Source organism: Numida meleagris, chromosome 4 (assembly GCF_002078875.1).
Source record: "Numida meleagris isolate 19003 breed g44 Domestic line chromosome 4, NumMel1.0, whole genome shotgun sequence".
NCBI classification, from domain to species: Eukaryota; Metazoa; Chordata; class Aves; order Galliformes; family Numididae; genus Numida; species Numida meleagris.
Window position 1 is genome coordinate 6,664,723 of NC_034412.1, and position 26,040 is coordinate 6,690,762.

Genomic DNA, 26,040 nt, shown 5'->3' on the forward strand with positions numbered 1-26,040 from the left:
TAACAGTTCCTGAAACATTTGTTGAGAAGGGCATCTTACTTGCACAGCGTTCTGCTGTTTAGCAGAACAGAATGCAGTGCTGCTCTTGCTGATCTACCTCCATGGAGCCCAGGGGAAGGAGCTCCAGCTGCAGGGCAGGGGAGCAGGGGGTGGAGTTGGAAAGGAGCATCCACACCTGGCACCATCTGGTTAAAAGCACTTGTTTATTGGTTACAATATCAACTCATGGCAACATCTTTCACTGAGCCACTGTACAAATACAAAGAAAAGATCCATCGTGGGGAGGAAAAAAAAAAAGCTATAAACAGAGTTCATAGCAAGTGATTTTTTTTTCACAGGGAAGTCTTTTTACAACAGCACTGTTAAAGAACAAATGGCACAAGTCCCTGGTTTTTTTAATAGCTTAAATAAAAGCTTTAAGACTGTTTCTGTATACATACACGATCCAAAGGCAGTGCAGAATCACTTCATAATTGGTAACATGACCGCAGTTATCCAAAGTAGTCAGCAACAAGTGACAAAAGGAACCGAGCTGATGAGAAAGGCCAGAAACTAAAGGCAAATTAAAACCGAGCATGTTTAGAAGCATTTTTGTTTTGGACTCCTTTGGATGTAATATGTACTACAAGTGTTCAGATGCTTTTATTTTTTTTCTTCTTTAAAAAAAAAAAAAAGGAGAAAAACACAAATAGAGCACCATTGTGTGAGTAAAACAGAGGCTTGAAATATCTAAGACTATTCCACCGAAGTCCATATTAGTTAAAACCTAAACATACTGTGTGGTATAAGAATGTCAGGCACATGTAATCTGTTATCAGTTATATCAATTAGTAACACTGTTCACACATTTACCATAACAACACTGCATTAACATTCTGCATGTATTTTACATAACCAGCAATTGGATAAAAAGGCTCGTGGTGCCTCTGAAGTGTAGGAAGTATTTACCAGCATGCATGCCAGATTACTGTATACAAAGTGCACCATCAACCCATGCTTAATTACTTTTACAGGAAATGCTATCTCAAAAATCAGTCATTCTGCTACACAACCATTTATACCAACTATTTGAATTAGCCAATACTTATTCTCACCAACATCTTAAAGCACAGCACTAAACCTAGTGGAGGTGACAGTGTCCTCAGAGAGGAAAGACTAAGCACGCTTGGAATGTTTTCACAATGGTTTCATTCTACCTCAAAGTAACGCGAACTTCATTGTGGGACACGAACTGAAGAGTTAACTATTTCCAACCCATGCACAACAGTAAGCACGCCAGGACCAGCTCTTACATCCATTCAGCTTTGGAAAGTCCAGGTCAGGCCCTCTCCTTAGGCTGGGGAACAGCCCGTGGATCCGTGTTCCACTTCGATACACAGATCGGGGTCACTGCGTAAACCTATCAGTTCTGCCACATACTGCCATGCAGCTGCAGTTTTGCAAGGCAGATGGTGCTGATGTTTGGAAGAAAAAAAGGTCTGGAGACAGATGAGAACAGGCCAACATTGCAGTACTCAGTGAGTATATATCAAGATGCCATTTAGAAGCTTTTGTGGTTTCCAGAGTCTCAATCTACATCCCCACCAAGAAATAGATGTCTGAATCTACACAAGAACAAGCCCAGGTTGGGTGCTTGGCTGATTAGTATCCTCTATCGCCAAGTTAAATCAGCGCTGGAAAATGCTGACAAAAGGACTGTACCTGAATGAAATCAATCTTGCTATGCAATGCACAGAGTTCCACTTTCCAAGCTGTAGCCAATAGGACTTTAGAAGAGAGGCTGGGAACAAGTTACTTTGCCACCGATGGTTTTGGCAAAGTCTTAGTTACTACCTTTCCGTAATTACACAAGGTACTTGAAATTCAGATAACAATGCAGTTTGGCAACAAACTTTTACAGTTTAAGATCTACCCACTGGGGCTGCAAAAATCTGCTGTACATTGACTCATGGAGCATTTAGAAATTGCACAAGCTGTGTACCTGAGCCTACCTTAAACCACAGGCACAGAGGCACATACCATTCTTTTTGAGATGCAAAGCTGGGAATTACATCTTCTAGGTAAAACCTACAAAGGGGCGTTTTTTTAACTTCCTCGCAGTAGAGGGAGTTTGAGCAATTCACCATTAAACCACATCCATTCTAGCCAGGGAGCTCATCAATGATAGCCAGGAAAAAAAGAAAAACTTGTGCAAGTTCATTATTTGGCATCATAGAATAGCAACAATGCATTACATCAAGTCTGTAGGCTTTTTTTTTTTTTTTTTAAAGTCTTAGATAATACACAGGACAGTAATTAAACAGCAAACATCACCTTGGCAGGATCTATCACAAGCTTTCTACAAGTTCCCAAGAAGCATCAGATACTGTTTCCACAGTTGTGCTGAGGCTTCTTCCACGTTTCCTTGTGCGCCAACACAGAAGGAGCCACCGCGGGACCTGCAGCACTAGAAGAACCAGTTAACCAAACAGCAAAAAGAGGCAGATATTTTTATGATGCTTTTGGAAACCTCACAGGCAAGTAGTTGGCATTCCTTACTGGCAGCTGAATCCAACAGGCAATTGCTCGTCAACCAACGATAGTGAAATTATTTGCAGTAATACCTGTACGAGAGCCATTACCATGTTTACAGTCTACCCAAACTTTTAAGAAAAGTTATATACATTTGTAAAATTGTTTTTGGAGTTCCACAAGTAGAAACTAGCTTTAACACCAGAATGTAAAAATGGCACCTGTCTTCGCAACAGTGTTGACTAGGAAATTGGTTCAAAACACACTTTATGGAAAAAAACTTTTTAGAAAAAGAATATTTTCTTAAAATTCTGTAGTAACAAATTTTCAGAACAATTCACTCAAGGCAGCTGTGAGTTAAAAAAAAAAAGTTAGGGGAACCACTAAAAATTGAACCAAATCTGAGAGATCTCAACTTGCTCACTTAAAAGAGTAACAAGTATTCCACAATAGTCCTGTTAATGCAGACAGATCGAAAAGCAAAATGCTGAGGAATTCCTGTGACATACAGTATCGTGGGATTTTGGTCCTACACCACAATCTGCTGTTAGTAAATGTACACTTCTGTAGCACAAGATGTGCTGCTTTAATTCTTTTTTCAAAGTGAATTTACTGTGATTGGTACGTCTCTTGGCACCTTTGCCATTCAGACATGGCAAGTTTACAGGCACAGCTTGGAAGTTCTGAAATTTAGGATTACAAACGTCATAAATCTGTTTTGGCATATTACAAAATACCGGGCACTTAGATTTGCTACCTGACCTACCGCTACCCAGACTGCCCCTGACTTCAGCTGAGGGCAGATGAACGTTACCTTCCAACCTGGTAATTTAAAATTCCCACATATTTAAGTCAGTTTAGAAAAGCCAATAGACTTGATTCCCCTTTCTACAAGCGCCACAGGCTTTGAGATGCCCAAGGGAACATCCACTGCAGGCACAAGCACGCTGCCAGGCACCAAGAAGTTAAGCAGTCTTCCCGGGTAGTTTCAGATGGGCATCAGTCACTCGATTTTCCTCTGTCTACACTCAACCACACTTGATCAGAACCTGTCACTGATAAGCAGCTGACACCAAAATCTGAATAAATCAGGAAGAGGAGATGGCTATTTACAGTGTGAGAACTGCAGAACAGTTAGCATCTAATGAGCCACTATGGCACAGACCTGTGACCACAGGAGAACAAGCGAGTCACTGACTTTATAGCACAAAGTTTTGAGGGGCCACACAAGTAAGTAAGGTTATTTGGTTCACTGTAAGTTACACAATTCCTTTCATAATTCACGCTGCACGTAACTGACAACAAGCACTTTTGGTTGTGGTATGCTTTGGCAAACCCCCAGTTTGGAGGGGAATTATAGGTGATTAACTGCACATTTAAATCTTTAAGATTCTAAGCAAAGTTCTCTTGAATTTGTTTGCTGGGGTGACTGAGCAAGCTTTGCAAACACACAGCTTTCTGCACACTGAGTATCACGCCAAATCACTTTGTTAGAGTTTGTGATGGGCCAAATGATCTCCTTTAGAGCTGAACTGTCAAAAAGAAAAGCCCTCAGCCACTTGACAACAGCAGTGCAGGTCACTTGGTTTCCATACCCAAGGGCCGGGTGGAATAGCAGATGCGGAAAGCCGCAGTAAGGAGGCTGATACTTCTGGAACCGGACTTTCTTTTTTTTTCCTCTGTTGATGCAAGTCTGCCTGGCATTAACTCCTTGGTGTTTGGAGGCTGTCACTGCCAATGGATGAACCAGGAACCACTGGCTTAAGGAAGAACCCCCATGATTAAAAATAGGCAAGCAGGTCAAGAAGTGAGTGAGTAAGGCAGTAGGTATTAACTGGGAGTCTCCAGGGCCTCTTAAAAAAAAAAATTCAAATGCCTTCCATTATAAAAAACACATACATACCATTGGCTTCACTTTATCTACAGTAAATTCACAAAAACATTTAAAACAGCAAATATAGTTCATCCACTACAAAACTCAGAAGTGACACCTCAGGTTAAAGCAAAGCTATAAATGTAGTTCCTTAAAAAAATGCAAACATATTTCTTTACATACAGACAAATGTTACATGATTGGCTGCTATAATGTGTATATTCTGTTATGTACAAAAAAAAGTACAGGATTAGCAGACTGAGCACAAGCAAAAACCCTTCAAAGACGATCTAACCAAACCATCAAAAACAAAAAGACTGGCTCTTAGTTTGTCGGTCACCATGATTATGTGTGCTGGCCCCTTTTAAAAAGTCAGTGATTTCTTCCCCCCTCCCCTATTTCTTCACTTGATTTTTTTCTAGTTTACAGAAAGCCTTTTTGTGTAATAATCAGTGAATAGAAAAACTTCACCTGCAAATACAAGGTAGAAATGTTATTTCACAGCTATAGGCTGCAGCATTGATCTCTCCAGGTCTCAAGTGGAGAATGTACATGTTTGGCTCCCAGTTAATTCCAGATTCTGAGAAAACTGTCCCAAGACCCTGTAGCTACAGCCATGCCATCATCAGTAACACCTAGACAGCTGACACGGTTGTCATGGCCAGCAAGGACACCTGGAAAAGAACAACTGAACGTTAATATTTACAGGGTGCATCAAGGACTTCAGCTGCTACTCTGCCCTCCCAAATTAGGTCTTCAAACAGGCCGATAAAAACGAAACACGAGATCTAAGCATCCTCCTTTTTCTTTACCTTTAGGAACTATAAATCACAACAGCCATATCAGGAAACAGAACACTGAGGTTATTAACAATACCTAAACACAGACACACGCTTCCGCCTCCATTTATTTCCTCTACTCTTAAACTCTTCCATCTTTTTACCCCACAGGTCTCCTCATCCCTTCCCAGGCTCTGTACCGCTTTGTCCCACATTTTCAGAAATGCTATCCACAATCTTGGCCATCAAGTCAATTTCAAAATCAGATGTGATGTCTTTGACAACACCACAGATGCAGAACTACCTTAAAATTTCTCAAGTTTTGCAAAACCTGAGGATTGAAAATCCCCCATGTATCGTGTCAGACTATTAGAAAAACAACACTCTACTCCTTTGCCTCTTCACATTGTTTTTGCTTTCTTGTAGCACTTCTTGCACTTAGCTCTCTCCTCTCTCAAGGTATCACATCTAAGTCTATGAAAACTTACTCTGCTCGCATCCCTTAGGGAGAAGGATACACTGTCATTTTGAGTTGCAGAGTTGAGGTTCAGAACTGCTCCAAGCCCCGTTCTTTAAGCTATTGTTCCAAGTGAGACAGTTCACCTCCCCTCCCTCCAAACAGCAGGCAAGGAAGGTCCTCAAATCAAAAAGTCTATTGTAAACTACTTCTATCTGAGCACAGCTTTTCTGTCACCGGCAGCATTCCTACTTGTGATAGGTGCCAGAAAGAATGCAAATGCATCATTCTGTATTGCCTAGTTCTGTACATTTCAGCAAAATAAACTTTCCACACAGGTAATGCAACTTTGGAGGCTGTTCCTTAACCTTTAGAGCTATCTTTCAGTACAGAGATAGAAGACAGCCAATGCACTGTAACAATGGAAGACACAACCAACTGCAATAAAATGAAAAGATATCATTCCAAGAGAAAACAGTGCTAAAAGGAGGCAAGCAGAGTTTGTTACATCAGCAATAGCACTGACAATGAACTGGCCCTGCATTTTGCATAGATTTTCAATATCCACCTCCTGCTCGTGAAATGACTGCAGCTCACTGCAGTGACATGCACTTACCTGCTCTCTCCCCTTTCAGAGTATCCCACACATTGCAGTTGAAATCATCGTAACCCGCTAGCAAAAGGCGACCACTTTTTGAGAAGGCTACAGAAGTGATTCCGCAGATGATATTGTCATGTGAGTACATCATTAATTCCTGATCTGCACGCAGGTCAAAGAGTCGGCAAGTGGCATCATCAGATCCAGTGGCAAAGGCATGTCCGTTGGGAAAAAACTGCAAGTTTTAATCGAGAGACAGGAGTTTGACATCAGAAAAACCACGTTCCTCATGCATTATTTCAAAAACATCGCAAGATGATATTGTCAGGGTGACCAGGCAAAGGCAGAATGATGTATTAAACAAAAAAAGATCTGTTTGTTAGCAAACTGCGCAGCTATGCAATTAAACACTTCTAGAATAGTACTGGTAACACCTGAATGACCGCACTTTTCCTCAGACAAGTTCCTGCATGCAGTTTAACAGGCATCATAAGGGATATAACTAACTCCCATAAAATGAAGAAAAATATAGTTATTTGTGCCCTGGCTGTGGGCCAGGAAGACCTATGTGAAGAGTACGCTATGTTCCCTCTTAAGATGGCCAGCCAGGTTGGCTCAGCCAAGACAGAAGACTGCAAACAAGCAATTCAATTGCCAAAATCTGCTCCAAATCAAAGTCAGTCTTACAACAGTCATACTGACTGAAATTGGAATGAAAAGAGCTCAACAAATCTCAGGATTCAGGTCTAAGTATAGGAACTGCGTTTTTCTACAGGTCATGCTTTTGGTATTTTCTCAGCCTTAATCATTTTTCGTGTTTATCAAAAACAGATGCAGCTTAGATTTCATTCCCTATTTATCAGGGCTTGTATCTTGCAGATCAGAACATAGTGTTATTATGACAGAGAAGAAATATAATCCAGTTTATAAATATTACAAAATTATTCCGAGGATGAACGTTCAACATAAGCGCTGATTTTAACTCTGCCTTCCAGCGTATTTCCAGCTTTTTTCAATAGAAAATACCAGATATGCTTTTATTTAACAAAAAGCATTAAGATGAGGATGCTCGGCTGTTCTGCTCCCTCTCGGCGTATCAGATTTATCTACTATTTCAGTTTTAGCGCTTTGTCACACTGCAAAAAGTTCCCATCCTCTGTTCTTTGCTTCTTAAAAAAGTACGGTCTCAGTGGCTGAACAAGAACATAGCTGAAACTGTTCCAAAAACACTTCAGTGCACCACAGATAACAGTAATAATTCAGTTATAAACGACATCATAGGTTATTAGACAATCTTCACTATACATAATTTAACAGTCTCCACCCTAAGTCATCGATTTTAAATCAAAGTAACTCAACAGACTACGAGCTAAATTCATGCAGCTATTGCTGTCATCCTCCCCCTTCCTTGCCGTGCAGAAATACACACGATCACTTACACAAACGGCGTTAATATCTGACACGTGCCCTGTGAACGACTGCCTGCACATTCCATCTCGAATATCCCAGAGCTTTGAGGAGGCATCGCAGGCACCCGAAACAAAAGTCCTCATGTCTGGACTTAGAGAGAGACTCATTACATCACCAGTATGTCCAGTGAATGTGGTGGTCTGCTGACCAGTTTCAATATCCCACAGAGCGCTGCAGAAAAAGTGACAGCGTTGTAGTTGGTTACTTAAGGCTTAAGTTTTATTTAAAATTGAGGTACAGGGCAAAAAAAAAAAAAAAAAGTAATAGAAAAAACTTACCAAGTGGTGTCTCCTGAGCTAGTGACAATTTGGTTGTCATCTAAAAAGCGACAACAGGACAAATACCCTAAAAACAAAACAGTTAAGAGGATTTCAGATGCGAGAGTTGAAACTGAAGGTGATAATCCAAGAGTAGTTATTAAAGCCAACAAAACTATTTCACAGTTCACTGTACACCTCAAAGCGAGACTGTTTCATTTGATGCGATAAAACACAAAAACCAGAAAACTGAAGCTGACGCAAGCATATGGCTGACCTGTGTGCCCTGGCAACTCTCGGCTCACTCTCACGTTGCCCTCTCTGGTTTTTAAGTTGTATATGGAGCAGATGTTGTCCAATCCACCACAGGCCACGTAGTTGCCAGACGGCGCGTACGCACAAGTCATCACCCAGGAGGATCTCAGAGGAATGGCATGCATCTTCAGAAAGACAGAGCTCATCAGTGCTACATCACCCCTTTGCTTTCATGTTTAATGCAGTCATTCGTAACAATTCTTGAATTACAGCAGATTAAACACACCGAGCAGACTGTACATCATAAATTTTGGTATTCTTTTTTAGAACGTATTGCAACCTACGTTCATACACGTACCAGGATGAAAAATACCACTATGCCTCCTGAGCGTACACACAGAACTCCTGTACAGCATTATTTAATAGGAAAGCTATTCTAAACTTAAACATCTACAGCATTTGTTTGTTCTGTTGAGATTTCTTTGTACAGTTCTTCTGTTCCTGAACGACAGGTTACAAAAAGGGATGACTGTACCCATGGAAATTGGACAGATGACAGCAACGAATCACCGCCTCACACTCTGCATAAGCCTTCCTCCTGTAACAGCTTCTTCTCCACCCCCACCCCATCTGACCTCATGACCAAAGCATTAAATTCTGAGGTTGTATATTTCTACAATTTAAAGCCAAAATCGGTTAAAGAAACATCATCATAGAGGCAGATAAAAACGGCTAAAAGCTACTGCATTAGCCAACTAAAGGCATTATGTATTACCAAGAACTATTACTTTTGAAACGCAGCCTACAGTATCTCTCTACTAAACAGCTAGGCATGAAGGTTAAAAAGAAATGTCTAACTGATTCATTTCTTTTTTGACTTGCAAACACACAAATTATGTATGAATTAGTGATACAGATTATAAATACCTTATTTGTTGTATAACTATCCCAGATAATTAATTTTCCATCTTGTGAAGCACTGACTAGTAGCCTAAATACAAGCACAGAGATAAACATGTTAATATAAAACAAAAAAAACCCTCTAAATGGACATACATCATGCACGATTACCAAGTGACTCAAAGACTTTCACTATTGCCATTTTAAGTGCAGCATTTGTTGGAAAATCTGCAAAGAACTACATGTTACATCACAGAAGTCTCTGCATCCAAAGGGGCTCACGATTAACAATGGACAAAAAACAACACACATTTCATCAACTCTCTCTACTGCAGCTTGTGTTTTTTTAAACTATTGTTACACAAAAAATAAACAAGAAACTTAGAGGAAAAGAAACCCACACAAGAGAGAAGAGAACACAAGGCTCTATGAACATTTGACCATCAGTTGCTCTCAGGCAGAATGACAGAACTCTCTCCTAGAAGCCTTGCAGCTTTCCCTTGTAATACACATAAAGATCCTTTTTCAATGAAATAAAGTTTGCTCTTAAAAAAGTCTTAAAACTGTTATCACAGAAGTTACATAATTACTCAAAACCTTGGAAAATATAACGCCCATCATTCTAGCAGTACACCTCACCACAAACCCTTCTGCTTAAATAGAGTCTAAGAACTTTGTTAAAACAAAAGAAGAAAGAGGCAAAATGGCTGTGGTAGTAAAAAGTACCCCTCCTTTCACTCGGTGCTTCTCTCTTATTACTACACAGTCCTCACTGGGTTTACAAAGACAAACTATAGCTAAAAAATGAAAATCCTACTCATGGTCCACGGTCTCCCTTTGAAGGCACCAAGACTGCATCACGTGCCTCCCAAAACTTGATGATGCTGACAACCTTATTTCTAAGCCTCAAGTTGCAGGTTTAAAGACCAATTGTACAAACCTCGAGTCAGATCCCCAGTGCATAGCATAAATTTTGGCTAAGTGACCTCTAAGCGTACGCCTTGTTCGCATTTGAATCCGACCCACTGAGTCCAGACTTGTTGTGATCTAAAAATAAACATAACAAACCCTTGAGATACTGAGGACTATTTTTAATATACGTGATTACTAAATACATTTGAACTTAGATTTAAAAAAAAAAAAAGCTATCTCGGCATGCAATAGAAAAGAAAAAAGGGATGTCGGTGTAAAAACCGTGCAACACTGGGGAAAAAAGTTTTACAAAAGAATAACATCATAATTACTATAACTGGATCTTTACAATGCTTCTGAAGGTATCACATTATAATACTGAGACTACTTCAGATTATCAAATCTCAAAGTCCTCTATTAAAACCAAGGGAAGAAAATCCTCTAATATTTACTGCACTGTTACTTTCTCAAGCATGGCAAAATCTAAATGCCAAGTATTTTTGTTCCCAAAACACAGCTAAAAGACACTTACCCAAATCCTTCTAAATAGAGTAAGTACAATTGACACATTCTATTGAGAGGGTAAGTTGGAATCAGGACGTACTAAGATGGTAGATTTTTTTTATTTTTATTTTTGGGGGGGATTTTTTGGTGTAGCTGTTCATTTAAATAGGTATGAAGGTAAAAAAAATAATTGTCTAACTGCTTCATTTAATTCACCTGCAATTCCAAAGTAATTATATAAGTTCACAGCACATTTCCAAATGCTTGTTCTGCTATTCTTTCAGTTACTAAACAGGTCCATGTTACAGTCATAAACCGCAGGGTTTGTTTAAATATGAAGGAACAGGCTATGCACAGAATCAGGACCATACCTGAGCAAGAGTTGTGTCACTACATGCTTTCCTTGCATCCTGTAACAAAAGAACAGAATAATTTGAATCCAAAATGCAACACTGAGCATCAAAGCTGAGGAGCAGGAGAGGAAGTGGGACTTAACACAGGTGGATGGCCTCCCTTTACCATTAATCTGCATGCCCCTCTACCCAAGGAAGCGTTCTGTGTGCTAATGACAACATCATCTTTGAGAGAATGAACAGAAGCATTTACTTATACATTTTGGAACTGAATTAATACATTCAGACTAGGATCTTAAAATTCTTTAAGATCTTGCTCGAGAGTTGTTTGATATACAACTTTAACAATTTTCAGAGTGTGTTTACTTTGACCACCCTTTAAAGCCTTCCTCCCAGAAAGCAAGCTTCAGAGTGGATTAAGTCATCTCAACTTATTTTTAAAGTGTCTGAACTGTAGAAATATTTATAAAATGTTGATGTCTGCAATCAGGAGGGGTTTAAAATACCAGAGCAGCAAATCCCCTGGCACGCAGGACTCACTTCATCCACAGGCAGAAATACACTGGACTTTAAACAAGGTTAATTGTTTAGTTTAGCTGAAACAGTTGAAGGTGTTCAAACTAAAATGATTTCTGAACATGACCTTAACTAAAAAAAACAACTTTTCTTGAAGGGAGATATTGGCAACACCTGCCTAATACTTGCCATATGATTGGCTGAGTTGCAGGCAAAGATTTGCCTGGTAATAGATACGACCTTGATATTTTACTCCTTTAGAAGGAGGAACTTCATCATGAAAAATAAGGAATTAGCAATTCTTACTCTGATCTGATTTCGCAGCTGCTCTGCCTCCTGCCGTAACTGTTCCAGCTCACTCATCTTGCTTCAGTTTCTATTTCACACTCCACTGGTGAAGAAAACCTGCCAATAAGAAGGAGGAGAAATAAGTTTCAGTATCACTACACATCTATATTTGTTCTACTTTTAAGGAAGCTCCAGATAGGTACTCCTTTAGTACACTGCCTAATAACCCTGGCAAAACCGAAGTTATTTCTACTCCTCAATTATGATGCAAAAAACGCAGTTAAATGAAGTGTATTTTGAATATAAAAACAGAAAAAAAACCAACAACATGGTACTTTAAAAAACATTACTGAATGCATTCGTAGCATCGCGCTTCTCATCCACCCAGCAACCTCCAAGAATGTCAGTCCTCACCCCAAGATGGCAACAGAGAGCAGAGACTGAAGAGCTTACTGAAAAACCTTTAAGCTCAACAGTACTGTGATCGAGCATCTTTGCACACAACACACAACACAGTTTTCATTTTAATCAAAGGTGAAAACCTCAAATCCTAGATTATGGCTTGAAGATGTTTTCTACAACTTTTCCTATATTTTCTTGGCAATGTCACAATGTTGTTTTCATTTAAAAAGCACCTACATGGTGACAAGGGATAATAAAGAAACATCTATAAAAGCATCATCAGACTGGTACAGCCCACGGCAACCCAGAGCAGTTCTCATCTGAGCAAGGACACAAAGCAACTGTTCGAAAAAGCAGCGAGGCCACGTGCAAGCACTCTTTCAGGGTAGTTTTTTTATACATATTTAAAAATAAAGTTAAAACAGATTTTACATGTAACATTTTTCAGCCTGTGTAACAGTTTCCTCAGATCAATTCTCCCCCTTATCCCCCTACTGCTATGCAACCAAGTGACACAAGAGTCTATTCACATGTGCAGACTTCAATCATCTCCTTCAGTGAAAGGTTTTCCTTCCAGGTAACTCAGTAACACAACAACCACCCCGGACTTCCTAACAGTTCAAATAAGTGTCTGAGAGCTATGACACTTCCTGCTACAGTAAAAGAAAAGTACTTCTTTGTTAATCTATTCCTTTTTTAACTTCTGTTTTTCATCTGAACCTCCCTGCTTTCCACAGATAGCACTGCGAAATCTTTTTCAGAACAAATCCATGACCATACACAAATTGGACCACCTCCAAATCCAACCTACAGTAAGAGCAGCGTGGTGATTTTGGTCTAATCAACCTTTTCAGCTATACCTAAGCCAACTACAAAGCCCATATCCTTCCCTTCATTAAGCTTATACTCTCTTCAGCTATACAACATTATAATCCATATGTGAATATTTGAGGAGACTACTTTATTTACCATCGGTGTCCTCTTCCAGAAGCCAGAGTATTTTAATGTTGCTTAGTACACTGCAGGCATAAGATAGATGTAATCCATATGCATGTCCAATTTCAAAATTCAATTTTTAAAACGTGTAATCACGTTAGCGTACTTGCTAATCAAATGCCTCTATTGTTTCTGAAGTTCAATTACAACTTTAATACAGCTGATAGCAATACTGTACCTCTATGAAATACAGTCCTACAGTTAGATCCAACGGTGTCACGTTTTCCTTTTTAAAATGTTTTCCCTTTTTTGCTCTAGAACCCACAAAAAGGTACCACAGTCAAAACAATGGCCACAACTTGGTAAAGACAGGACATCTTTTTATCAACAGGTAACATAGTGAGTGTATGAGAAAACTGGAGCTCACAGACCACTGACAATCACCCTGCACTTCAGCCATGAAGCCAGTGTTAATGACTTCATAATGTCATTAGTATCAGCACTGTTCATCGCTAATGCCACTTCTGTATGATGCTGCAGCAGCAGCTGAACAGCTCAAACAGCGTTACGGCTGTACGTGGCAGCGCATGGACACAACCCAACTTCAGAAGCTCTCCCACTCACCCATCCCTGGAATCAATCCCTAAGCCAATTGAAGGACAATGCCTTTTCCAACCTTTCCTTTAACAAACAAACAAAAAACAATAAAAAATTCCTTTTAGTTGAGAAGCCCTAGCAGTGTCAGTGCATCCTGAAATGCGCAAGGCCATTGGTGTTACTGCTCAGCAGGGATGTTGCAGTGGTTTGAGGTCAATCTATACCTCACCGAATACAGCAGTCTCCAAGTCAGCATCGCCACGGCACCCAGATTAACTGAAAGCTCAGAAAAACCAGTTTAAAGTTCTTTCACAGTTCGCAGCAGCTGAACATCAAATTCTGAGAAGCTCTTAAGCTATAGATAAGCACAGGGGTACTACAGCAAACAAACTGAGTGCAGAGTGTAACCATCAGACTGAAGCGCATCCGGAGCTCTTTGCTGGGCTGGCTGCCTGCAGATCGCACCGTGACAGCACGTATGCTCTAACGGTCATCCACCATGAAAAACTTAGCAGAACTGTGAGAAAGATGCTTCCACTTGGGATTTTTCTTTTTTTTTTTTTTTAAACGCTATTTTGAGTTGCCCACAGGAAATTGGGGAAATGGAGTGGGCGAGGAGGAAGCTCTCACGGATCCTTTCCCAGATGTGCACTAACTCAGCAGTGCTGCTTCCGAGCTGCTGGCAAACCACCACGTGAACACGCGGCTGCTGCCAGAATCAGCACAGCTAAGCAGGAACTGGCACACAGGTACGAATCTCCGACTTCGATGCTTCTGATTCTACGGTGATGTGGTAAAAGTGAGAAAAAGAGATGAAGCCACAGTTGAGATGCAGCTGCATGTGCAGACCATTACCCAAATCAGATGAAGCCAGACGCTTTTCTTCCAGTGCAATTCCCAACGTGCACGCTGTACTATGAACGGTATCTGCTGCAGCAAAGAGGCCTGGTGGGGACAACCAACAGGAAGTGGAGGAACTTTTTAATAATGCTGCTAGCCAGGGGGTGTACCACTGCAACACATCCAAGCAGTCAGGAAACGGGGCCGAGGACACCACACGCTTCCCATCAGTGCCGGCAATAACGGGAGCAGTGAGGAGCTGCCATCGCACAGCCCCGCGGCGCGGCTCTGCCCTCCCAACAGCTCTGTCCCTGCAGGCTCAGCTCCGCTCCCTGCCTACTTCCTTGGAGAAAATGGATCGGTGAATTTAGCAATGCCAAAATAAATCGCCACCTCCCGAGGCAAAATAGTTAATGACAATTACACAGCACATCCTGTGTCACGAAAGCCACCAGCAAGCCTGAGCGCTCCAGAGACAAATGATCCCTCATCCTGTTCCTGACTCAGCAGCCATGCCATTTGCTAATGGCTTAGTTCTTCATTCTATTGGCAGGTAGAGGCAAATTACCCAAAGTTCTCATCCTGAAAGTACTTTCTCTGTAGCACGTTGACTCAAAGGCCGTCTTTTTCTCTGCAAAACTCCTTCCGAACACACCCGAGGACGCGGTGTATTGGGACTGCCCGCAGGCAGGAGCTGCCCAGAGCAGCAAGTAAGCACAGCTCGAGCGGGGCCAGGGGAGCTGTGCGTGCCAGGGGGAACCCCACACTCCTGGACACACACTGCTGACTCAGGGGCAGAGCGCGACGCAGCTCTGGAAGGGGCTGACACTTGGCAGGTTGCTGAACAGTCGGGCACCGAGTGATAGGAGCCTTTGGTGCTGCAAAGCAGAGCTATTTCTGTCCAGAGAAGATTACAGTTTACAAATGAGGATCGTAAGTAATTTGGTTTCTTTAAAAAATGTCTTCATTTAGCTTGTTCCCATGTAAAATCACCATACAGACAGGGGAAAAAAAAAAAAATGAGCAGAGGAGTGTAAATACGCCCCTCCCCACAACAAAGCACTGCTATTTTTGTATCAGATATAACTCGACTGAGGAGACTCAAAAAAAGAACAGTCTGACTGCCTGGAGTTTAAAAAGCTACCAAGTAAAGGATCGTTCAAGCAATAACTGTACTCTGCACCAAAAAAATAGTCCTTCAGAACTCAAGTGCTCAGCTGCACATATCAGTTCTCTGTTTTTCAATGCATATGCTGAAGATCTCACATGCAATAAATACACAGCAGAAGAAAGCAAGGCAGGAGGCTTCACACAGCTTCCATGTGATCATCCCCGCTAGTGATCACACAGGTGGCTAAACATAAGGAATGCTAACTATAACACTCCGCTAAATATAGGAAAACAGCACCAAGAAATAACTGCAGCTCTCTCTCAAGTGAGTTATATTGGTAACACACAAATCCAGGCTTCAGTGAACTTCCACACGCTGAAGTCACTTGTGCAGTTACAGGTACCCGCCTGCACCCTGCTGCTGCTGACAGCCTATGCACAGCATGCTGCTCAGCAGTGGCAGACAGTGGGATTCTCTCTCCAAAGCTGAGAGCAGAGCAATAGTTTGTATATCTGGGACATGCCAAAGAAGCATTCTATAGAATATTTCCTCATCTAGCAACACTATTTGAGACCTAGGCAGCTCAGCTCATTCATTTATGTCTCCTCAAAGCCATGAACGAAGAAGAGCACGCATGCTTTCCACCCATCTGATACTCAGTTTTCCAAGGAGCTTTTGTATCAGTAAAATAAATACACTTAAATCCAAGCAGGCATAATTTGAAGTAACAGTACATAAGATATGCAATCATGCCAGTGTGTACTCTACCTATTTCTCTTTTCCAAACCTCCCCAGTGCACCTCCTTCCCTTTTGTAGCTTTAAAACATACTTTTAAAAGGTGCCATTTTACTCTGGTTGGGGAGAAACACCACAGACTTTTCAGAAAGGAGCAGAACAATGATTAATTTAAAAAAAAAATCATTAGCATTTAAAAAATAAGGTTAGAAATCGTAACTGAATTGTTCTGTAAGACCTTGTTTTCACAATTCTGTTTTGTACCACGGGCAAGCAGCTGTCCGGGTTTCAGAGCACACACACGTAACCCCAGGCTCTCCAGCATTTCACAGGCCCCGGTTTCCCCAAGAACAAAACAGGAAACGGGCCTGGGTGTGACCTTGTTCTCTGAGGTCACCACTATTGTTGCACTTCTGCACATTTTGGAAGCGTTTTAAAGCGATACATCTCCATTATAGCTTTGGTACAAAAACAGGAAATAATCAACCAACGCCTCTAAGAGGAATGGCACTAGCAGAACTTAGTTCAACACCCATTTCTCTAACAGATAACATACTAAATTTTAAGGAACTGTTGAATGTACGTGCTCAACGTTTCATGTACATCTGGAAGGCACATGTGACAAGAGACCCACGAGCAAGCAAGCACTCGGTGGGACATGAAAACAGCCTCACCTCTCGGGGTGCCAACTGCAGCATGCAGCCGCGTGGCACAAACAGGGCCAGGTCAGTGCTGCTGCTTTCCTTCCTCTGCTGAAACACCCTGCCCTCCTACCCATCATAAAGAATACAAGGACCTTCTATTGCACGCATACGGATAGCTTGGGATTTTAAGAGAACTTTGAAATAAAGCCCGGCACAAAAAAAAGAGCTTCTACTTTCTGCAGTAACCGCTTGGATGTATCAGCAGAGGTAACTTGCGTTTCACAAAGATGTACAGGAAAGCTCACCTTCGGACTCCAGCACTGCAAGCAACAACCCTCAGTGTTTTTTCAAGAATGTGGGGAGGGCAGAGGAAGCAGCAGTGAGCGCGCACCTCGAAGTGCTGCTGGATGTCAACCAGTGCCATTTTAGCAGCACGGCCTGCACCACACGTGCACAGCCTGCACGTGAGAAAGCCAACGCGTGCAGTGGTGGATTCTAGCAGCTCGCTGCATTCGTCTCCGCATTCGATCGCTGGTTTGATTGTGGTCTCCGAGGAAGACAAACAGACTGACAGATACTGAGGTTGTTAACAGCAGTCACAAAACAGTCAAAGGAAACAGGTTGAAGGCTACAGCGAAATGAATAGTTACCGGTGACTGTAGGCTTGTAGTCTTACACACGCAGTAAGCTGACAGTTTATTAGATCAGTGTCGTAAGCTCAGAGGCATGAGTTTATTCCTAAAATCCATCTAAAAGTCTAAGCCAAGTACATTTGTAAAACATATCAAAACCCCTTGCTCGTCTTTGCCAACACACACTAGATTCCAGAAAAACAAGAAATTCAGTGTTAAGCAAAAGACTGAAAAAACACAGGAAGAAGGAATTTTTAAATGTCATGAATATTTCACAGTCCAAAAGAGTGATTTTTCTACAAGTAACATTCTTGCATCTTATGTTAATTTTGCTCATTTCCAGGTCAAAATATTCCAGCATAAAAGCAAAGATTTTTATTTCTTTTTTTTTTTTTTTTTTTTTTAAATCACACTCCTTGCAACCAGAACTTCAAGTGAAATTCAAGTTACTCTTGTTGTCACAAAAGACAACATGATTGCCATTGAAAACTTTGTTCAGTGATCACAGGACGTTCCACTGCTGAATGAACTGTCATTGGTTTTGCAATTCAAAATGCGTAAGTGGCAGCAAGAAAGACCTTAGTGAAGCTAAAGTAACAAGACAGGGATGGTTCCAGTCTAGTTTTCTCCTTGAAAAGACAGGTGGGCGCACACAGACCAGCGAGCCAAAATATTACTTTAGCTGCCTCTTCAAACACTCACCTATCCCCAGAAGCTATTCTACCAACTTGCCCTGGACACTTTTCACAGCAAAGAGGGACAATTCAAAGTCATTTTGAAGTGACCTGTATTAAAGTCCACCTCTACAAGCTTGATTTGAGATCTGTTTAAGGGGCTGGTGCATTGATACTGACTGAAGTGGCACAGTCCCTTTCATTTTGTAGAGTCAAGCAATGATACACACGTAAGATCTCCTCTGGTTCCTACATGCACAAAGCACTACTTCAGCAGCCTCCTGTTCTCTAACCATGAGCAGACTGCACAGTACACATAACGGGCAGTAAGTACACAGAAAATATTAGGCTCAAAGTTGGTGAAGATAGACATTTAGAGAAACTAATAGTGTCTGCAGGGAAAGAGCCTTGATCCACGCAGATGACTGTACTCTTGACTGAAATAATTTCTGGCTGACAGATCTCAAGAGTAGAGTGTTCTCACACGCTTCAGGAGCAGAAAACCCAGCAGTACCAGCTACACATACACATTGCTTCCTTTCAGATGTATCCATCAGCTTGGGAAAAAAAAATCTGCATTTGATCTATACATAGTCTTCTGCACCCTTCCCTCCTCCTCACCATTCAGCCCTACACACACGCTCCCTTGGTACCAAAGCTACAGCGAGGCATTATGCAGCTCACACAATTATGCAGCTGTAACATTCAGCATACAGCTGTACTCCTTCATAAGAAAACAAGGGAATATAAGCATTTGTTTTTTATACTGATTACCCAAATGTCGGATAAAGCTATTGCCCTCACATCCAATTTTAATTTTGCTTATGGTTCACAGTACATTTCTGGACAATAATTTGCAATTATAAGCCACAAAAAATAAGCTGTCTCCCAGTTTAGAGTTCAGGCTACTCTAGTAGTTTTTTTTATATATGAATATAAATATATATAACCATACTGGAAAATGAAAACCCTGTTCAAGCTCCAGTCTTCCCCCTTACTAACGCACGTAAGGGATTAAGAGCTCAGAGACTGTATAGCTACTTCAGGTACCCCTTCTGATGAAATGCAGTTTCAGATATTTATCCTGTTGGGAACTGCTTTTGATGTTCCTCGTGCAGTATTGCCCCTTTTCAAACAAACTACGATGAACATTTCAGGAAGATGCTCTGCTACAGCAGTAAGCTCAGCAGCAGCGATACAATCTTCACAATCACCGTGTTCTCAAAGTAGCCTCTGTCTTTCTAGAAAGAATATTTTTAACATACTGATTGTATCTAGCAGAAAGCTTTTAGAAAAGATAAAAACCCATCTAGATAAAGCTGGCATTATACTAACAGGAAGTTGTAAATTGAGCTTGCAACTCATTCCACTTCACGCTGTTATGATGACTTAAAATCTAAACGTATTTTTAGAGATCATATCCCAAAATGCAAGGAAAAAAGAACAGATATATTTAGGTAACATTAACAGATAGAGTTCAGTTGCCAAAAGTTAGAAATTACCTAACTGGGTGTTGGAAGGAAAGCAGTCCTAGATGAATTTTTCAAAAGAAGAGGGTGGAAGGAAAAAAAAAAAAAAAAGGAAGGAAGGAAGTACAACACTCCCACCAGAAAAAAAACATTCCAGAAGTGACACACTTTTATTTATTTATTTTAATTACAAGAGAGAAAGAGAGAGAATTTTTCTATGAAGGCATGACATTCATTAGGCTATAAATAGCAGGATTCTCCTGCGGAGACAAAGCCAACAGCTACAGACAAGATGTATTTGCCAAGCATGCAGCCACCGGAGAGCCCAGGGACTCACAGTGCTGGAGGTTATCTGCCCACCCCCCTGAAACTCCTGCTTTCATCGACACTCCCAGCACATCTCAAAGCGAGCTGGGTCAACAACAACCCAACCAAGTACACTGTCCCGGGTTCTAGCCCTCACCGAGAAGCAGACATCATTCTTCTAGATCTTTGCTTTAGAGCTTGGGACACACACGCTACCATTTTTGAGTTTTCTTCAGCACTTGTGGCTGAAAGATGAGTAGAAATAGCTCAATGATCTTAAATTCCCAGCTCCAGAAGCTGAGCGCAAAGCAAAATGTTATTTGACTCGATGAAAAGGCAAATGTTAGCAGTGCCAGTGCAACCCCCAAGCAACTGAACCGTTTGCTGAGGACCTCAGCACTTTGTCCGTCCTTTTGACGGGGTCACTAGGAAAGTCCGCAAACCAGGGCTGCGACGTTACTGTGGAGACTGAGAACAGCAAATTGCTCAAGCTTCTGAATTAACACCACTGGCAGAAGTCAGTTCTCCTTTCTTTCTTTCACCTCTTTTTAAAGTACATTTTACTTTTGATGCCTCTCAGCATTTGTAACAAGACATAATAGATGAAAAAAAAGGTTCCAAAGGACTTCCTGCCCCCAGCTACCTCACCTACCCAAGTAGGTGCTTCCTATCAACATCTTGGGAGCAGCACTGAAGAGCTGACACAGTTATAGAGGTGCATTTACTTGGACTTGTACCGTACTAAAAATAATCCAGCTCCCTCTTTTGGGCTGCTTTTTAGATGAAAGAGTTTCCCTTTCTCTGTTGCATACCTTAGAGATTGAGATTGTGTTTGTAGCGCTCGTAACACTAGCTTTACTTGCTGGCCACACATTCGGCATGCTTCAGATTGATTGTTTTTTTTTTTTTTATTTAGCCACTTTGTATCCATGCCACTAAAAGACTAAAAGGTTCTTGCCCCACAGGTGTCTGTCACGAGAGGTACTTAAATGAATCTAATCCCCTATAAAATGCAGTAGCACTTCCACGTGCATCCCAGCCTTCTCACCCAACACTGTTAGGGGCACCCAACTCCCCCTCCTACCTCTGCAATGCAAGTAAAATAGTACTGACATCACAGCTCCTTCACAGTGCATGGGTGTTCAACCTACTGGCTTGCCTGAGCTGCCCTGAGCAAAGAGGAATTGTCTCGGGCTGCATGTAAAATACATGACATATCTAATGCATGAGTAACAATACTTCTTTTATTTATTATTAAAACACACAAAAAAGAGGGCAACAACAGCATAAATCCAGTATGTTGGACACATGGTCTATACCACACAGACCTAATGCCTTTCTGCAAACTCGGTCCTGCCATTTTTCACAATGTTGCTTAATGTACCTAGTGCTGAGAGCGCTACAAGACTTGATCAGCATTTCTGCTTCCTTTCCTTCCCACTACCCCAATGCATGTGTAAAGGAAGGGACTCCAATTTACGCTTTAATACATGAGATAAATACATTTGCTTAAGCCTATTTTGTATTTTTTTTTTCCAATTTTCTTTTTTTTGGGGGGAGGGGGAAGTAACAGAAGCTTTTTAGAATAACCCTACTTAAAACCTATAGCACCATAGTTGCATGTTTAGTACTCAGACACCATATTGCACTTTAAGTCAAATCACCCAAACTGATCAAAGTCACTAGATGCACAGTACGGCCCTAAATTTAGTGTGCTAAATGAGAGTTTGACAAGTGTAGCACCTCTCTGTGCAGTCTTTTATTTCAGCTCACTAACAACTAACCTCAATTGAAATCAAGAATCTGAAGGAAGAAGACTTCCTTTTCTAAATGAAGGATAAAATTGGCTAACATCAACAATCACATAATGCCATCAGTCATGACAAAGGGCCATCGGAAAGAGACTCACGTCAAACATGATTTATTTCAGTTAAATCCACTTTAAACACTAAATGTGTTTTAACAGTATTATATGATTTAAATAAGCATCTTCAGTTTTAATGCAAGACTCTAGAGGTGGGCAAATCCATCAAAAACAGCATTTCAATTTTGATCCAAACAGAAAATGTCACAAATCACTTGTATTAGAATTAATTAGTGCAGTAGAGAAGAAAAACAATAGAGGGCAGCAGAAAAGCTATTCAAAGGTTTGATTCCCGTTGGGTTGGCCATCAGGTTATCCTCAACCTGCTGAGGAGCTCTGCCCACGTCTACAAGCAGTGCAGATGGGGCAGGGGAGCACAGCTCTCGCTTCTGGGCATCACGACATCCAAATGCTGAGAGGCCTCCAAAAGTCTTGCCATGACTCACACGGCATTCCCAAAAGGAACAAATTCCAGGATTTTTTGCCAGTTGGTTTCAAAATGAGTATCCCAGCACAAACTGCCTCAAGGTACAACCTCCAATGTGTACATGGCAATTCTGGCTCTTCAGGGCAGTAATGCAGCAAATGCAATCTCACTGGCACCAAGCAGTGAGCTGAGGCGCTCACCATTTGAGCTTCTTGCACTAGAAAACAAATCCGGTGTGCCCAGAGTCCCCAGAGCAGGTAGCGATGAGGTTAGGTATTCTTCCCAAAGATGCCAAGCCAGACACAAAGAGTAGCTCCAAGACCATCAACCTCATATGAGAAACACATTCAGTACTAGGACTGATGATGATGTTCCCCTCCTCATGTAAAGATGAAAATCATACAAATGTAATTTAAATCTTACCATTACTCAGCTCTTTTAACAGCGTTTCTAAACAGCAGCATTCAGCATGACTCAAAGACCTGGCTTATGTTGAAGGTCCATATGATTAATATTTGTCTGAGATCCAACATAACAAGGAGGGGAAAACTACAGCTTCTGGAAACTGGCAAACCTATTCTACCTTCAAATCAACTAATATGTTACCATTGGGTACTTCTCAATCTCCTTCCCAGATGAAGTCCTTTCACAAGGCAGCAGACTGCAAGACTTAAGAGTAACTGAATCAGAACTGGATTTGCTGTATGTCAGCATTTGGCACACTTTGGGAAGTTGAAACATCTTAAAGGAAGTGAAACTGTCTTTACTGACACAACTATGGCTAACTATACATATATATATTTTTTTTAAATTAAACCTTCAGGTCAGTTCTCATTCATCTTGATAGTATTCCCCACGCTAACCATAGCAATTCATACGAATCAGAACATCAGGTATCATAGGTGGCATCCAAGCTGAGGTCCATTCAAAACATGAGAAGTTCACCTCTTGGTCTTTCATTTCAAGCTCTCTTCAAATATCAAACACCTCACTGTCCGCACATTGCTGAGCTTAACAGTGCAATCCTAAGCTGCAGATTTTTTTATTATTATTTTAAAAGCTGCAGCTTTGTACAGCAGTGCCTCTTGTTATCTAGAAAGCTCTATGAAGCTCTTTCAGATAATTAAACCATAACCTTAAGAGAACAGCATACATTCATGCTTTTCACGACTGTTTGCTTTAGCTCTGTTCAGCATCTTTCACATAAATTCTATTACAAAACACTGGATTACAAAATACAGAAGTTTAATACAAGAACACAACAATAACAAATTTAACGTCACACTTCAGAAGATGAAGTGACAGCTCTGCATCCAATCAAAGGGGAGAAAAATTTGGGTTAGCAATATTGCCCATACTTTCTAAAAGGCAAGTTCAAGGCACTCAGAAATCACATTAATCTGTGGATTTATATTTTTGACAGTATTAAAAAAAACGATCACACCATTATCATTGCCCATAAGCATTTACATACCAGGAGCAAGAGCTGCATGGCAAGGCTCAGGGATTTTGAATTTCTTACTGCTCTGATGAGATTTTCTAAAGTGACTCCTGAGATTAGAAACAATACATCAAACAAACCTGTCTTTAGCAAGGCAGTCTTAATTTATGACTGCGACATAGAAAACAGTAACTGAGAATGATTTACAACACACTGCATTGGGTTTTTTTGTTTTGTTTTTATTTCTTATTTTACCTTCAAGATCTTATATTCATAAATTCCGTAGCATTTTAAAGGTTGCCTGACGTTCTAGGAAAGAACTATGCACACTGTATTCAAAAATATTTTGCAAGTTTTTCTCACGTTGCCTTTGAACCCCAGGCTTTTCTTTAGAAATTGTTTGAAAAAGAAAATACGTGGACAAATTAAACACTAGATATACGAGTACTCAGCTGAGGAACATTAAGGCATAATTGAAACTTTCATTAGCCCACATAAATATAACAGATACATAGCCAGCTGTCTTCCGCATAAGATTTATATGACCTGAGCAGTCAGCTGAGAGCAACTTCTCAAGCACTTGGGAAAGGGCTTAACAAGAGAGCGCCCACTATTCGCTGTATCACTTCAACATCAATACACATTATACAAAAAAAGACATCTCTGTAACATTAAAGTTTTTTTATGTATAAAATCTCCCTCTTTTTCCTAGCCCTCTTCCTTCAAGATAAAATCAGCCTGTCTTGTGATTTTTGTGTATGATAGCTGTGATGAAGTTATCTTGCGTTCCCACAAGCACTGCAGAAAAAAAAAGCTGAAGATTCCCATCTCATTAGGAGACTTTTAGAATTTTAAGGGTTTTTCCACATCTGGTTGCTTGATTTTTGATTTGTCGGTACCGTTATTATTAACATTACTTCAGAGTTCCCCCAGTTTTAACTAACAGTTCCACCTGCGGTACCTGGCAAGCGACTGTCGGATTAGTGCCCATCTTCTACAACACTCCCAGTATTTCTACCAGGAGTCAGAGTGCAGGGTTAAGTTTCCACTGCACACTTGCACCCCTGGGTATCCCCACCACATCCCCCAACAGCCACTCCCTGCAACGAATACTGATACTCCTGGGTCCCCTATCTACCTCAGTGAAGCACAAGGCATTCTGGCAGGCACTCCAAACCCTCCTGAGGTAACGCTGCAGGTGAGGAAAGGAAGCCCTGGGCACCAGCCCGACCCCACGCTGACAGCTGCATAGCAAGACCCCAGCTACCACCAAGCTGCCACTCTGTGCCACACAATCGCTCCCATCTCTCATCTAGAATCTAAGTAGAACACAGGTTTTTCAGTGAAGGGACTAGAACACAGATCTACAGCACAGAACTCCACAGGATACAGAAAACTATCTGATCCAAAAGACTCCGGTTCTCATTTCTCCCAACCCTTCTCCAGTGGTTTTTAGGTGCTGGTTACCTGTCTCTTCTCTCTAGATCCTTCTGCCAACCTCTTCCCCTCTTTTCCTAGTACTCAGAGAACAGCTGCTGCTCTATTAGTTCAGAAATTTATTACGTAAAACCAGATTCAACTCTAAGCAATTTTTTCCTCAACTTCTATTTAGCTTTGCTGCTAAATAAGCGACCACCTCAGCACCAAACGAAGACAAAGGAGATACTGCAAAAAGAACTAAATAAAAAAATCTAAACGCAGAAACCAATGCTGTGCCTCGGAAGCGTGTCAGCACAGCACCTCATGACGGTGCATTTTTCCCACAGACGGAGCACCTCCACAGACAGGGCTCTGCCACCGCACACAGCGCGTGCACGCCCAACTCAGCCCCGTTATCCCACGATGATTTCACAGAGAGCCCAAACCCGAACGAGCGCCGGTAGGAAAAAAACCCAAACAAGCGCCAGACAGCAGGAGAAAAGGAACGCAAATAAAGGAGAGAGACAGAGAGAGAGAACTCTGCCCGCATTCCCCCGGCAGATAAGCAGCCTGGGAGCTGCCTGTTGCTGCAGCGGCGCGCTCCCTCAGCCCAGCCGGGCCGCCCCGCTCCGTGCCGCCGCGGGGGCCGAGCCGCGCAGCCCGGGACGGCTTCCGGACAGAAGGCGCCTCCCCGCCACCCCCACACCGCCCCTCGGGTCCCCGAGGCGGAGCGGGCGGCTCTAGGGACGCGGTGCCCTCCCGACCCCGAACCTCTCCGAGCGCCGCTCCGCAGACGGCCCCGCCCTGCCCCGCCAGCGGGGTGCGACGGCGCTGCGGGTCTGGGGCTCTGCGCCCACCCCCGGCCCTCA

At 41.7% G+C, this 26,040-nt stretch overlaps 1 protein-coding gene across 1 annotated transcript in view; it reads right to left on the reverse strand.

Moving 5' to 3' along the window:
* Nucleotides 185-26,040, reverse strand: part of GNB4 (G protein subunit beta 4) — a 26,640-nt gene continuing 784 nt past the window's right edge. Inside the window, exons 2-10 of the mRNA XM_021397290.1 lie at nucleotides 11,692-11,790; nucleotides 10,888-10,926; nucleotides 10,041-10,147; nucleotides 9,128-9,191; nucleotides 8,223-8,385; nucleotides 7,967-8,033; nucleotides 7,658-7,859; nucleotides 6,237-6,453; nucleotides 185-5,058 (exon numbers count right to left, since the gene is read on the reverse strand). Coding sequence (XP_021252965.1) covers nucleotides 4,952-5,058; nucleotides 6,237-6,453; nucleotides 7,658-7,859; nucleotides 7,967-8,033; nucleotides 8,223-8,385; nucleotides 9,128-9,191; nucleotides 10,041-10,147; nucleotides 10,888-10,926; nucleotides 11,692-11,748 — 1,023 coding nt within the window. The 5' untranslated portion in view covers nucleotides 11,749-11,790 and the 3' untranslated portion in view covers nucleotides 185-4,951. The remainder of the gene's footprint in view (nucleotides 5,059-6,236; nucleotides 6,454-7,657; nucleotides 7,860-7,966; nucleotides 8,034-8,222; nucleotides 8,386-9,127; nucleotides 9,192-10,040; nucleotides 10,148-10,887; nucleotides 10,927-11,691; nucleotides 11,791-26,040) is intronic.